This window comes from Saccoglossus kowalevskii, chromosome 6 (genome assembly GCF_978046115.1).
Source record: "Saccoglossus kowalevskii chromosome 6, keSacKowa6.1, whole genome shotgun sequence".
In the NCBI taxonomy this organism is placed as follows: Eukaryota; Metazoa; Hemichordata; class Enteropneusta; family Harrimaniidae; genus Saccoglossus; species Saccoglossus kowalevskii.
In genome coordinates, this window is record NC_140646.1 from 2,765,092 (window position 1) to 2,779,713 (window position 14,622).

General features: G+C 39.2%; 2 protein-coding genes across 2 annotated transcripts in view; both read left to right on the forward strand.

Annotated features, from left to right (window-relative positions):
• The window catches only part of LOC100370049 (RING finger and SPRY domain-containing protein 1-like), a 34,723-nt gene continuing 20,101 nt past the window's right edge, over positions 1–14,622 (forward strand). Inside the window, exons 1-6 of the mRNA XM_006812561.2 lie at positions 1–1,078; positions 1,704–1,756; positions 7,696–7,808; positions 11,113–11,298; positions 11,613–11,679; positions 11,847–11,978. Of these exons, the coding sequence (XP_006812624.1) occupies positions 756–1,078; positions 1,704–1,756; positions 7,696–7,808; positions 11,113–11,298; positions 11,613–11,679; positions 11,847–11,978 (874 nt within the window). The 5' untranslated portion in view covers positions 1–755. The remainder of the gene's footprint in view (positions 1,079–1,703; positions 1,757–7,695; positions 7,809–11,112; positions 11,299–11,612; positions 11,680–11,846; positions 11,979–14,622) is intronic.
• On the forward strand, positions 11,989–13,432 carry LOC144341904 (uncharacterized). Its single transcript, XM_078005403.2, has 3 exons — positions 11,989–12,632; positions 12,818–12,903; positions 13,209–13,432. Exons 1-3 carry the CDS (start codon positions 12,503–12,505, stop codon positions 13,302–13,304), a joined length of 312 nt encoding a protein of 103 aa, XP_077861529.1. The 5' UTR covers positions 11,989–12,502; the 3' UTR covers positions 13,305–13,432.

The following is a 14,622-nucleotide window of genomic DNA, read 5'->3' on the forward strand; positions in this document are numbered from 1 at the left end:
ATCCACGAAAGTTGGGACATTGTCATCGCATCGTTATATTTCTCTGCTCTAAGTAAATCGCAATTGGTCTCCAGATTAATGTATGTGGAGTCGACCAAGATACATTTTACATATTATTTGTTATTGTTTCTTCCATCTGTGTGCGTGTTTTCAGTAGTGGAACACACAATATTCTTGTACTAGAATATTCGCCGCAAAGCGAGTTTCGATCCTCGTCGAGGTGTCGATCGTGAGACGGAAGCTAAAGAACTGGGTGTGTCAGAGCATCTCAGGGTATCAACGGTGCTCAAGGAACGGGAATGGATATATAACTGTTATAGGTTTGAATATCGTTGTTATTACAACTAGATACAAATGCTGTGATTATTATTTTAGTTATATCCCTTCGTCAACGCAACAGTATATTATCACATGCGACGTCATTAGATCTTTACCTGCGATCTGTGAACAGTTGATATATATTTGTTTGCCTTCAAATTCTGATCTGATCTACGTTATCGTGTTAATGCAGTGTAACTCGCTTTGAAATTGTAGAAAATAACTCTGTGGACTAGGTTGTTGAATGACCTGACCTGACAGTCTCTAAGTAACAGGAAGTATATAATACAACCATCCTGTCAGTGTTTATTGACTCATTATACATTATGTAGTCATCAAAGATTGACAACAACCATGCTAGTGATCGAGTATTACCCTGAGTTTTTAGGATTGGACCAGTGAGTACTAACTAGGTGTATGCATGAAGCAGTACCCCTATGATAGTCAGTGGATGGTTGGCATATCTTTCATTGCCCAGCTTAGTATTAGCAACGTTATCGTATATTAGTAGAGGCTATATCTGGCTGTCACAAAGTATGGGTGCTTGTGTTTGTAAAGAAGCAAACCCGCGCTCTCATGGAGGTGAACCTTACACCACAGCCCAGAGTAATGCTACATCAAGAACTCAAAGTCCTGTTTCCGGTGCAGGATTAGATGGAGGGTGTATTCCGTCAGTCACCAATTGGGCAACTTCAAGAAATACCAATACAGATAAACTTGTGTTGGATACACTATCAGTAATCAGGACACTAGTTGATAAGTAAGTATGTTTACAATGTCTATTATATCTCTGTCTTTCATTGTAACATTGGAGTACAGTATTTCTAGGAATATGAATTCCCAATCAACATTTTTCTGTTCACTGTGAACTGTTATGGGTAAAATTGAATGTGAAAACAGAATAAACAAAGGTCATAGGGTTTTAATAGTGTCAAAAACAGTACAAATTTCTTAGGGCCCCTCCCCCATTTAATTTTTATATGCCCCTCTTCCGGACAAGTAAAGTTATTCCGAGGTGCACATACAATTACAATAAGGAGCTGCAATGTTAGGGGTGGGGGCTTGCAAATACATATATTAAGTATAATTAAATAATTAAATTACACAGTGAATAATCAGTGTAAATTTACTCTATTTATGTCATAGTACAGTATCCATTAATTAATAAACAGACTGTGACTGAATTTATAAGTTTATAGATATCTTTGGTTGCATCATAATTTTAGGAATATTTGAATAACACAGATCATCAATATCAACAAATATTAGTTGTAAATTATGAACAACATGACGTCATTAAACTATTCTAGTTGTTTGATTCAAATGAAAAAAATGAACCCACCACAAACAGATATTTATTCAGCATTTATTTGCTTTTGTTTTAGTGAACAAGACCCACCGTATTCAATGTTGAAGCTGCATCAGATAGCTGAGACAGGTAAGTTGAAAGGGAATGGTCTGCTGGTAAGTTGAAATGGAATGGTCTGCTGGTAAGTTGAAATGGAATGGTCTGATAGCTGGTGAATTGAATTGAAAGGAAATGGTCTGATAGTGGTAAGTTGAAATGGAATGGTCTGCTGGTAAGTTGAAATGGAATGGTCTGCTGGTAAGTTGAAATGGAATGGTCTGATAGCTGGTGAATTGAAATGGTCTGATAGCTGGTATAAGTTGAAATGGAATGGTCTGATAGCTGGTAAGTTGAAATGGAATGGTCTGATAGCTGGTGAATTGAAATGGAATGGTCTGATAGCTGGTAAGTTGAAATGGAATGGTCTGATAGTGGTAAGTTGAAATGGAATGGTCTGATAGCTGGTAAGTTGAAATGGAATGGTCTGATAGCTGGCAAGTTGAAATGGAATGGTCTGATAGCTGGTAAGTTGAAATGGAATGGTCTGATAGCTGGTAAGTTGAAATGGAATGGTCTAATAGCTGGTAAGTTGAAATGGAATGGTCTGATAGCTGGTAAGTTGGAAAGGAATGGTCTGATAGCTGGTAAGTTGGAAAGGAATGGTCTGATAGCTGGTAAGTTGAAATGGAATGGTCTGATAGCTGGTAAGTTGAAATGGAATGGTCTGATAGCTGGTAAGTTGAAATGGAATGGTCTGATAGCTGGTAAGTTGAAATGGAATGGTCTGATAGCTGGTAAGTTGAAATGGAATGGTCTGATAGCTGGCAAGTTGAAATGGAATGGTTTGATTGCTGGTGAATTGAATTGAAAGGAAATGGTCTGATAGTGGTAAGTTGAAATGGAATGGTCTGCTGGTAAGTTGAAATGGAATGGTCTGCTGGTAAGTTGAAATGGAATGGTCTGATAGCTGGTGAATTGAAATGGTCTGATAGCTGGTAAACTGAAATGGAATGGTCTGATTGATGGTAGGCTGAAATGGAATGGTCTGATAGCTGGTGAATTGAAATGGTCTGATAGCTGGTAACTTGAAGTGGAATGGTCTGACAGCTGGTAAGTTGGAAGAGAATGGTCTGATGGCTGGTAAGTTGAAAGGGAATGGTCTGATAGCTGGTAAGTTGAAATGGAATGGTCTGATAGCTGGTAAGTTGGAAAGGAATGGTCTGATAGTGGTAAGTTGAAATGGAATGGTCTGATAGCTGGTGAATTGAAATGGTCTGATAGCTGGTAACTTGAAATGGAATGGTCTGACAGCTGGTAAGTTGAAAGAGAATGGTCTGATAGCTGGTAACTTGAAAGGGAATGGTCTGATACCTGGTAAGTTGAAATGGAATGGTCTGATAGCTGGTAAGTTGGAAAGGAATGGTCTGATAGCTGGTAAGTTGGAAGGGAATGGTCTGATAGCTGGTAAGTTGAAAGAGAATGGTCTGATAGCTGGTAAGTTGAAATGGAATGATCTGATAGCTGGTAACTTGAATGAGAATGGTCTGATAGCTGGTAAGTTGGAAAGGAATGGTCTGATAGCTGGTAACTTGAATGGGAATGGTCTGATAGCTGGTAAGTTGAAATGGAATGGTCTGATAGCTGGTAACTTGAAAGAGAATGGTCTGATAGCTGGTAAGTTGGAAAGGAATGGTCTGATAGCTGGTAAGTTGAATGGGACTGGTCTGAGAGCTGGTAAGTTGAAATGGAATGGTCTGATAGCTGGTAAGTTGAAACAGAATGGTCTGATAGCTGGTAAGTTGTAATGGAATGGTCTGATAGCTGGTAAATTGTAATGGGATGGTCTGATAGCTGGTAAGTTGGAAAGGAATGGTCTGTTAGCTGGTAACTTGAATGGGAATGGTCTGATAGCTGGTAAGTTGAAATGGAATGGTCTGCTGGTAAGTTGAAATGGAATGGTCTGATAGCTGGTAATTTGAAATGGAATGGTCTGATAGCTGGTAAGTTGAAAGAGAATGGTCTGATAGCTGGTGAATTTAAATGGTCTGATAGCTGGTAACTTGAAATGGAATGGTCTGACAGCTGGTAAGTTGAAAGAGAATGGTCTGATAGCTGGTAACTTGAAAGGGAATGGTCTGATAGCTGGTAAGTTGGAAAGGAATGGTCTGATAGCTGGTAAGTTGGAAGGGAATGGTCTGATAGCTGGTAAGTTGAAAGAGAATGGTCTGATAGCTGGTAAGTTGAAATGGAATGGTCTGATAGCTGGTAACTTGAATGAGAATGGTCTGATAGCTGGTAAGTTGGAAAGGAATGGTCTGATAGCTGGTAAGTTGAATGGGAATGGTCTGATAGTTGGTAACTTGAAAGAGAATGGTCTGATAGCTGGTAAGTTGGAAAGGAATGGTCTGATAGCTGGTAACTTGAATGGGAATGGTCTGATAGCTGGTAAGTTGAAATGGAATGGTCTGATAGCTGGTAACTTGAAAGAGAATGGTCTGATAGCTGGTAAGTTGGAAAGGAATGGTCTGATAGCTGGTAAGTTGAATGGGACTGGTCTGATAGCTGGTAAGTTGAAATGGACTGGTCTGAGAGCTGGTAAGTTGAAATGGAATGGTCTGATAGCTGGTAATTTGAAATGGAATGGTCTGATAGCTGGTAAACTGGAAAGGAATGGTGTGATAGCTGGTAACTTGAATGGGAATGGTCTGATAGCTGGTAAATTGAAATGGAATGGTCTGATAGCTGGTAAGTTGAAATGGAATGGTCTGAGAGCTGGTAAGTTGAAATGGAATGGTCTGATAGCTGGTAAGTTGAAAGAGAATGGTCTGATAGCTGGTGAATTTAAATGGTCTGATAGCTGGTAACTTGAAATGGAATGGTCTGATAGCTGGTAAGTTGAAAGAGAATGGTCTGATAGCTGGTAACTTGAAATGGAATGGTCTGATAGCTGGTAAGTTGGAAGGGAATGGTCTGATAGCTGGTAAGTTGAAAGAGAATGGTCTGATAGCTGGTAACTTGAAATGGAATGGTCTGATAGCCGTTAAGTTGAAAAGGAATGGTCTAATAGCTGATAAGTTGAAATGGAATGGTCTGATAGCTGGTAAGTTGAAAGGAATGGTCTGATAGCTGGTAAGTTGGAATGGAATGGTCTGATAGCTGGTAAGTTGGAAGGGGAATGGTCTGATAGCTGGTAACATGAAATGGAATGGTCTGATAGCTAGTAAGTTGAAATGGAATGGTCTGATAGCTGGTAAGTGGGAAAGGAATGGTCTGATAGCTGGTAAGTTGAAATGGAATGGTCTGATAGCTGGTAAGTTGGAAGGGGAATGGTCTGATAGCTGGTAAGTTGGAATGGAATGGTCTGATAGCTGGTAAGTTGGAAAGGAATGGTCTGATAGCTGGTAAGTTGAAATGGAATGGTCTGATAGCTGGTAAGTGGGAAAGGAATGGTCTGATAGCTGGTAAGTTGAAATGGAATGGTCTGATAGCTGGTAAGTTGGAAGGGGAATGGTCTGATAGCTGGTAAGTTGGAATGGAATGGTCTGATAGCTGGTAAGTTGGAAAGGAATGGTCTGATAGCTGATAAGTTGGAAAGCAATGGTCTGATAGCTGGTAATTTGGAAAGGAATGGTCTGATAGCTGATAAGTTGGAAAGGAATGGTCTGATAGCTGGTAAGTTGGAAAGGAATGGTCTGATAGCTGGTAATTTGGAAAGGAATGGTCTGATAGCTGGTAAGTTGAAATGGACTGGTCTGAGAGCTGGTAAGTTGAAATGGAATGGTCTGATAGCTGGTAATTTGAAATGGAATGGTCTGATAGCTGGTAAATTGGAAAGGAATGGTGTGATAGCTGGTAACTTGAATGGGAATGGTCTGATAGCTGGTAAATTGAAAGAGAATGGTCTGATAGCTGGTAAGTTGGAAAGGAATGGTCTGATAGCTGGTAAGTTGAATGGGACTGGTCTGATAGCTGGTAAGTTGAAATGGACTGGTCTGAGAGCTGGTAAGTTGAAATGGAATGGTCTGATAGCTGGTAATTTGAAATGGAATGGTCTGATAGCTGGTAAATTGGAAAGGAATGGTGTGATAGCTGGTAACTTGAATGGGAATGGTCTGATAGCTGGTAAATTGAAATGGAATGGTCTGATAGCTGGTAAGTTGAAATGGAATGGTCTGAGAGCTGGTAAGTTGAAATGGAATGGTCTGATAGCTGGTAAGTTGAAAGAGAATGGTCTGATAGCTGGTGAATTTAAATGGTCTGATAGCTGGTAACTTGAAATGGAATGGTCTGATAGCTGGTAAGTTGAAAGAGAATGGTCTGATAGCTGGTAACTTGAAATGGAATGGTCTGATAGCTGGTAAGTTGGAAGGGAATGGTCTGATAGCTGGTAAGTTGAAAGAGAATGGTCTGATAGCTGGTAACTTGAAATGGAATGGTCTGATAGCCGTTAAGTTGAAAAGGAATGGTCTAATAGCTGATAAGTTGAAATGGAATGGTCTGATAGCTGGTAAGTTGAAAGGAATGGTCTGATAGCTGGTAAGTTGGAATGGAATGGTCTGATAGCTGGTAAGTTGGAAGGGGAATGGTCTGATAGCTGGTAACATGAAATGGAATGGTCTGATAGCTAGTAAGTTGAAATGGAATGGTCTGATAGCTGGTAAGTGGGAAAGGAATGGTCTGATAGCTGGTAAGTTGAAATGGAATGGTCTGATAGCTGGTAAGTTGGAAGGGGAATGGTCTGATAGCTGGTAAGTTGGAATGGAATGGTCTGATAGCTGGTAAGTTGGAAAGGAATGGTCTGATAGCTGGTAAGTTGAAATGGAATGGTCTGATAGCTGGTAAGTGGGAAAGGAATGGTCTGATAGCTGGTAAGTTGAAATGGAATGGTCTGATAGCTGGTAAGTTGGAAGGGGAATGGTCTGATAGCTGGTAAGTTGGAATGGAATGGTCTGATAGCTGGTAAGTTGGAAAGGAATGGTCTGATAGCTGATAAGTTGGAAAGCAATGGTCTGATAGCTGGTAATTTGGAAAGGAATGGTCTGATAGCTGATAAGTTGGAAGCAATGGTCTGATAGCTGGTAAGTTGGAAAGGAATGGTCTGATAGCTGGTAATTTGGAAAGGAATGGTCTGATAGGTGGTAATTTGGAATGGAATGGTCTGATAGCTGATAATTTGGAAAGGAATGGTCTGATAGCTGATAAGTTGGAAAGCAATGGTCTGATAGCTGGTAAGTTGGAAAGGAATGGTCTGATAGCTGGTAATTTGGAAAGGAATGGTCTGATAGGTGGTAATTTGGAATGGAATGGTCTGATAGCTGATAATTTGGAAAGGAATGGTCTGATAGCTGGTAATTTGGAAAGCAATGGTCTGATAGCTGATAATTTGGAATGGAATGGTCTGATAGGTGGTAAGTTGAAAGGAATGGTCTGATAGGTGGTAAGTTGAAAGGAATGATCTGATAGGTGGTAAGTTGAAAGCAATGGTCTGATAGCTGATAATTTGGAATGGAATGGTCTGATAGCTGATAATTTGGAATGGAATGGTCTGATAGGTGGTAAGTTGAAAGGAATGGTCTGATAGGTGGTAAGTTGGAATGGAATGGTCTGATAGGTGGTAAGTTGAAAGGAATGGTCTGATAGGTGGTAAGTTGGAATGGAATGGTCTGATAGGTGGTAAGTTGAAAGGAATGGTCTGATAGGTGGTAAGTTGGAATGGAATGGTCTGATAGGTGGTAAGTTGAATGGAATGGTCTGATAGGTGGTAAGTTGGAATGGAATGATCTGATAGGTGGTAAGTTGAAAGGAACACAGCAGAATTTTAGGTTTCAAATTACTACATTGCCCAAAATTCATATTCACTGTATAAATTACAACCAGAATATTTAATATTTACACTAGTAATACCGGTAGGTCGAGTACAACTGATGATGACGACCATTTGAGTCTCAGTGATTGCTGGGATTAATAGAGACTTCTGCACAAACAACCTGATGATTACATGATTTATTTAATTATTTATTTTCTTTCAGAGAGTGGATGGTTGGAAGTAACTCACTCAATGATCAATGTTATTCCTATGGATGATCCACTTGGCCCTGCTGTCATTACACTATTGATTGATGAGTGTCCATTACCAGCAAAAGTAGGCAGCTCATTTACATAATAAACCACTCACACATTATCTTATCATAGACCCTTTCTTCCAACATGGCACTTGGGGGGGGGGGTATTGTTTAAATATCAAGGATGGGGTTCTGTGGAATAATGCTCCCCGTCGGAAGACCCATTATTTGAATGAACACCCCACAACTTTGTTATTTAAACAGTAATGAATCCCCTACAGTGCCATAGCAAAATACTGTGTGAGGTAAAGTCAAACATATTATTGTGTCTACACCCTAATCTGATTCCAATAAGACACTGTACAAGTTTATTTCTGTTGTTATAAATCACCACAATCAGAATTAAACAAATTTAGGTAATAGTTTTAGCTTTTTGTTGAAAATGAATTTGCTTGCAAAGAGAGGTTTAGATTATAGTGTGATAATGTTAATTTATGACATCATAAAAATCTCTAATTCTATTCCTGGTGATTTATGACATTCAATAATGGGCAGATTTCTTTATGTCAATTATAATATCCTAAAATGTTTAAAAATTGAGGTAGCTTGAGAAGGAAGAGATAGTCAGTGTGGTATGCATGTCGTAAAAGCTAAAACATTTACAAATGAACAATATGCAAAAACCTGCTGATAAATTCCTTACTACCAATGCACATAGCATTAGAACGTCAATACAGCAGGTCAGCAAGCAAACTTGCTAGTCAATTAGCAACGTCCAGTGCTAGCTTTCAAAACTGGAACACAGCTAGTGAATTTTTTCCCATCAGCCAGGTTGAACGTGTAGTGGAAGATACTATTATTTTGAGGTGTTTTTAGATGTTTGAAAATTATGCCTTATTTGTTATTTCACACGTTTCCTGTCTTTATTTTTGCTATTACAATTTTATTTTCAAATTTCTAATGGAATATTTCAGTGCAAACCCCTCACTGTTTTAGTCTGACTCAAGAGAAAAACATATCAGATATAGTTTATACCACAAAGTCTACTATCTGGTATAAAATTACATGTTTTCAATGTACTGGTTTATCAACAGAATCATGCTGAGTTTGTTGTCCAAACGATAGGTGTAAAAGTGAAGAAACATTGAATATTGTTGAGTCAAACATAATCTTGTTAATATATTAATGTATTGACCTCAAGCACTGCCTCAAGTTATTCACTGATAACAAGGCACTGATAACAAAGTACTGATTGACTGATGAGAACACAGTGTTTCAATAACAAAATTTGCTGCTTGTCCTGCTGTGCTTTTCTGTCTTAAAGATCCCAGTGAAATCTTCATAGTTACAATATTTCATAATTTTCCCGGACTTATAAAATCTGGGAAAATTTGTCTCATAAAATGAAAGTGGTTTAAAATATTGTACATTTTTGCTTCATAATTTCCATGGTATATACTTTTGTGTTCTGCTACAAATAAATGCTAATTATCACCTGCTAGTATGAACACACCTTGATTCACTACGTTCAATTACCCACCATAGACTCTGGTCAGTCAAAATGACTATTTTGAAATGTAGGCATGATGGAGAGATAGAATCCAGTTCAGGGGAAGCCCCATGACCTCAAGATTCTTTTACCCCTTACATCACGAACCCACGTGACCGAGGCCACCTGGCAGCGCCACAGGTAGCCGTCCATCACTCTGATTTTTTCTCCGCCTCTAGTGGAGATGAAATCTAGCAAGCTCTGCTGGATCGCCTGCTTTTTTTCCTGTCCGGACATTGTAGCTGGTAGGATAAGTTTTCCTTGTCATTTTTACCCTCGTGTCGTTTTCCCCTTTGTGTGTAGTATTTTTCACAACAAAGAAATTAAAACCCGGCGCCTCTACGTAACCACTGGTTGGTTTCGCGGCGGCACCTTTTACAACTGTATTTCGTTTTTTTCCCTCATGCATGTCGTCTTTTATTTACAATGTATTTAGCAATATATAGATGTCATGACAGCACCAGGGCTCACTGCCGTTTTTCTTTCCGCTCTCCTCTCGTTTCGAGTCGACAGTGGTTATATTCAGAATTTACCAGCATAGAACCCGCATCCGAGATACTTTGTCGTAGCTACGTGTGGGGTTCGTGGTTTTTGCATGAAGGTGTGTGTTTTTTCACTGGAGTTCTGAGGCCTGAGATTTTCTTTCAGAGCCATCAAAATCGCTGAGACTGACCGCGTCACAGCAAGGTCGCGCGTCCAGTAAACAAATCGGTTAAAGTGACTGGCGTGTTTTGCATGAGTGGAAAGCCCTCACGCTCGGCTACCAGTACTTCGTGTACTGGGACGTCGAGTAAGAGGCCCGACGGTGGAGGTACCGATATTTTTCTCGGTCTCCCCCGCTGATCGGAGGGCATCCTCACAGTCTGTTTTTTCAGGCGGTGTTTTTACCCGATTTTACCGGCTGCAGCGAGGCTGTTCCCCTGGAGGCTTTTCTCCTATGGGGCCCGTCTCTTTGTGGACCCTTCCTCGCACGGCGCCGGGTTTGCCTCCGTGCAGGCACGTGTTCGGTGAGTGGCCAGGTCACAACTTAGTGACTACTTCAGTACTTCAGGCCTTGGGGAACTCACCTCATGGGGGAGGGGAGCACCCCCCTCGCAACTGCCAAACGCATGGCCACATATTCCTGTCGTACAGATTGCGCCAGCGTAGTCCGGTTTGGAGACAGCGAGTGACCGATCCCTGGACCTTTCCAGGTGGTGACATCCTGTTACGGTGATACCGCTGAAATCTCCATTTCCCCCTCGTCAGTGTCTCCCCTGTTGGGCACTGCCAGGGGACTCAATCAGACGGGAAGTAGCAGTTTGCTGGTAAAGACGCCATACACAGGGTACATCAGCTGGAACTAAGTCCAGGCTTCTACCCAAATGTGTTCGTAGTACCAAATCTACAAGTGGCAGGCGTCCAGTTCTGGACCTAGGAAGACAGAATCAGTACGTGCTCCTCGATCGGTTCCACATGGAGACACCATTCAGGGTTCTTCTCTCCATCAACCGTTTTGACTGGCTAGCCCCACTAGACTTAAGCGCGGGGCCTACATGCACAAACTGATGCACCCAGCGAGTTGCCATTTCCTGCGAACAGCACAGGCAAGGTAAGACACCACCCTTTTTTGGGCCTTAACTAGGGTGTTGAGTTTGTTTTCATCCCGTACTGGGAAAAGACTTTCATCCTTTTTTTCTGTTTGCTCGGAAAAACCCGCCACCTATCGGTGTCTGACTCTGCCTACAGTTCAAAATAGTCATTTTGACTGACCGGAGTCTATGGTGGGTATGAACTATGTGAATAGGCGGGTTCGGAGAACCCTTGCCTAAATTTTGTCTTTTCATTGGTTACAGGAATATGTTGAGAAATTATCAGAAATGTTGAGATTATCAGAAAGGACTACAGAGTCTGTTCTCAAATACCCTGCCAAACACAGAAACATAGCTACAGTACTAGGATGTATAGCAGAAAAATTAGCTGGTCCAAACAGTGTGGCATTACTTACAGAACACAATCTCAAGTATTTACTTGCAAACTTGGTAAGTTGTCAATTGATTAGAATTCTTAGTTTGGCAACATTATTCTCAATTTATTAACAAGAATTTAGCCAATCAGAGCTCTTGTTAATTATTTTTGCAACAAGTTGACCTCTGATTGGAAGAATAATCTGTGGTCCTGATTATTATTTGCTACCTTAGCCATGTGTTTTTGCTATACTCTTGACTACCCTGATTGCTCATACTGCCAATTTTACTGTCTGATGAAATTCTACAAAAAGCAAATTACATGTAATCAAAAAAAGTGCCCAGAATATAGAGATATCAACTGAATATAATCTTTTATTTCTTTACAGAATCCATGTTTGCATCCACAAGTGATACTCTTTTCAATCATTGCATTAGAAAAGTTTTCTCAAACAAGTGAGTTATGGTTTCTTCCAGTTTAATGTTGTAAAAATCAGCCACAAACTTTCTTGCATTATGAAGCTGTCATGATTATAATTGTTACTCATTTTGGCTTTGTTTCTCATAAATATCATGTGCTATTATTACTCTTTTATTTATCACATTTGCATATTGTTGTCTAGGTGAAAACAAGATAACCATTAAACATGCTGGTATTGCTCCTCTTTTGATGGTTCTAGAGAATTGGCTGAGCCATCATGACTACGATATGCGACAAGTTGGCTTCTGTTCACAGTGGTGTTTAGATAACCTATGTAAGTCATATATGTGTAATAAAAACAGAATTTACAGATGCCATTCATTTAAACCATTTTAAATGTGAATTTTTATTGTAGATGCACATCTAATAGATCAATATAATATTATATTACATATTTGACACTGTCAACATAGAATCCCAAGAAATATAAACCTTTGCTGGATTCACATTTGCCAGAACACTATTCAAACATTGAAATGTGAATGCTAACTTACATCAATATGAATTGTTAGCCCCCGCCGGATCTGCGATCTGGGCGGGGGGTATTAATTTGGGTCGTGTCTGTGCATCCGTGTGTGCACATTTTTACGTTACCAGCTTTTTCTTACACATGTGTGATCCAATTCAGTTCAGAGTTGGTACAGAGACAGGAATTGATCGTGTTATGATGCACATCAAGTTATTTTTTCGATTCTTCAAAGTTTCACTGTGTTTTTCTTTGATTTTTAACATTTTTTCTTCAAAACTGCTGGAAAATCCAACTTTTCCCGAAATTACCCGAGTGTAATCCGAGTTTTGATGACGCATACACAGTTCTCGTCTTGGTGGAAATCTCAGTCATTTTTGTGTGAGGATATTGTATCCCGGAATTGTATGTTTATTTGCGCAATGCTTATATGGACAAAATTGTGTCTCGTCAATTTCAAAGGTAAGAAACTGTGCTTGTTATGGTATTTATACACTTTGTATTATCGTTTGTGTCTCGGGTTTGGTGATCCTGAGAAACTCTTGCTAACCTGGCAAGAGCTTCGCCAGAAAAACTGCCTTTCTATTATTGTTGTAGGAACTGATTATGTATTGTGTAAATTGAAAGTTTACCTTGTGATTTAATAGGTTTGCAGTGCTCTCTCCGGGATTCAAACGGCGTGGTGGTGTCGGCGCAATGCTGCTCTGAGACGCTTGCCAGACTCTGCATTTTTGTATGTATTGTGCAGTTTCCTAGCCAGTCCAACTCGAGTAGTGATTGGTTTGCTATTCATTACATCTTGCAGCCTTTCAAACAGTATATTGCTACACATGCATCAATTGTTGTCCATGTATATTCCTAATTGCTCAGTGTAAACTGCAATTTCTTTCTGGCTGGTATAAATATATTAAGTAATATGTTTTCGTACTGAAAAGACGGTACACAAATATCTTTTTTAATTAAATTTAACAGCTAATGGGAGCACATATGCTACAACCTCTGCTTACTTTTGACTAAATGTTTTTTTGTTTTTTTCAGGTGCAGAGCCAGAATTTTTTTCTCGGAAAGCAAAGCCACTGGAACTACATGTATTACAAAAGCATACTATTCGCTGCATGTCTGACAATTGTATAAAGTTTTGCAGGTCGTCTTTTTTTTTTTTTGAGAAGTGCTGTCAACCAAAGCATAAATATGTGTTTCTCTGTACATAAATTTCACACGATTTGTTAATATTAATGTATGATAATAAAAACTTGATAATATTTTTCTGGATTCTTGCACTTTATTTGTATCATTGTCATATAAGAAGTACTCTTGTCCTTATTTAGAGATATTGAAACTAATTCAGGGCCACAAACTACATGTAGATCTGTACATGAAATACATGGGAAGTAAAGTTGTTGACACAGGTAATGTACACCAAGGATCGTTGCAGTTTCTCAGTTCCTCATCTGGTGCTAGTACTTGTATGACAAACGGTATCTTTGCCCTGTTACTGTCTAAAATATCAGAAGTTTTTCGCTGGAACACTTCTGTGATTGACAGTGTCCTTGTATTAGGAATACAGTTGTACAAGGAAGTTTATCCAAACAGATACAACACTGACTCTTCAACAATATTTGCAGATCTGATTTGCATACTTGCATGTCATTTTACCTGTTGTACTTGTTTGTTGCTCTCTGGTGTTCTTGCTGAGACCAGGATGGAGAGTGCTATAAACTTGAAAATGCCATAGAAATCATGTTTGCCAATTTACATCCATGCCAAAAACTGGACAAATTATATGTTGCAACTTTCAAATGACAACAAGTGAAGGCAGTGTCATTCATGACCTGTTTGATTGGATAAATTTTTACGACTTGGAGGCCATTTTTTTCCTCAAAAATCTAAAAAAAAACAAGCTTTTTCTAGCTATTAACAGCTTTTCTCAGATATCTGTCATCCAGTTTTGTTCAAAGTTGGTACAGAGACAGGTAATAATTGTTTACAAGTGCACATCGCATTATATGTTTAACAAGTTATAAATTGTCTCAGAAAAGCCAAATGAATAAATTTTTACCCCACCCCCCTAAAATTGTAACACATCAATTCTGAACAATTAATAACAGAATTTTAATACAGCTCATAATGAATTAATTCACTCAGACACAAACCCAGTTCAATATAAGTTTTTAAATTTTTTTCTGGGCGGGGGCTATGACATGACATGTCTTGTATTATATTAAAGTTCAACTTAAACTGGTTTTCATTCAAGATGTCTCACATTTCCAAGTCAATATCAAAGATTCAAAATATACAGTATTTGAGATTAAAAGACATTGTTCTTGAATATTTGGAGCTTAAATGGTACAATTATGTACAAAATCTGTTTTGAGTAAAGGTAAAGGTATTTTCTCTATTGGGGTTTACCAGGTACATCTGCAATTGAGGCTCATATTTTTGTTTTGGTTTT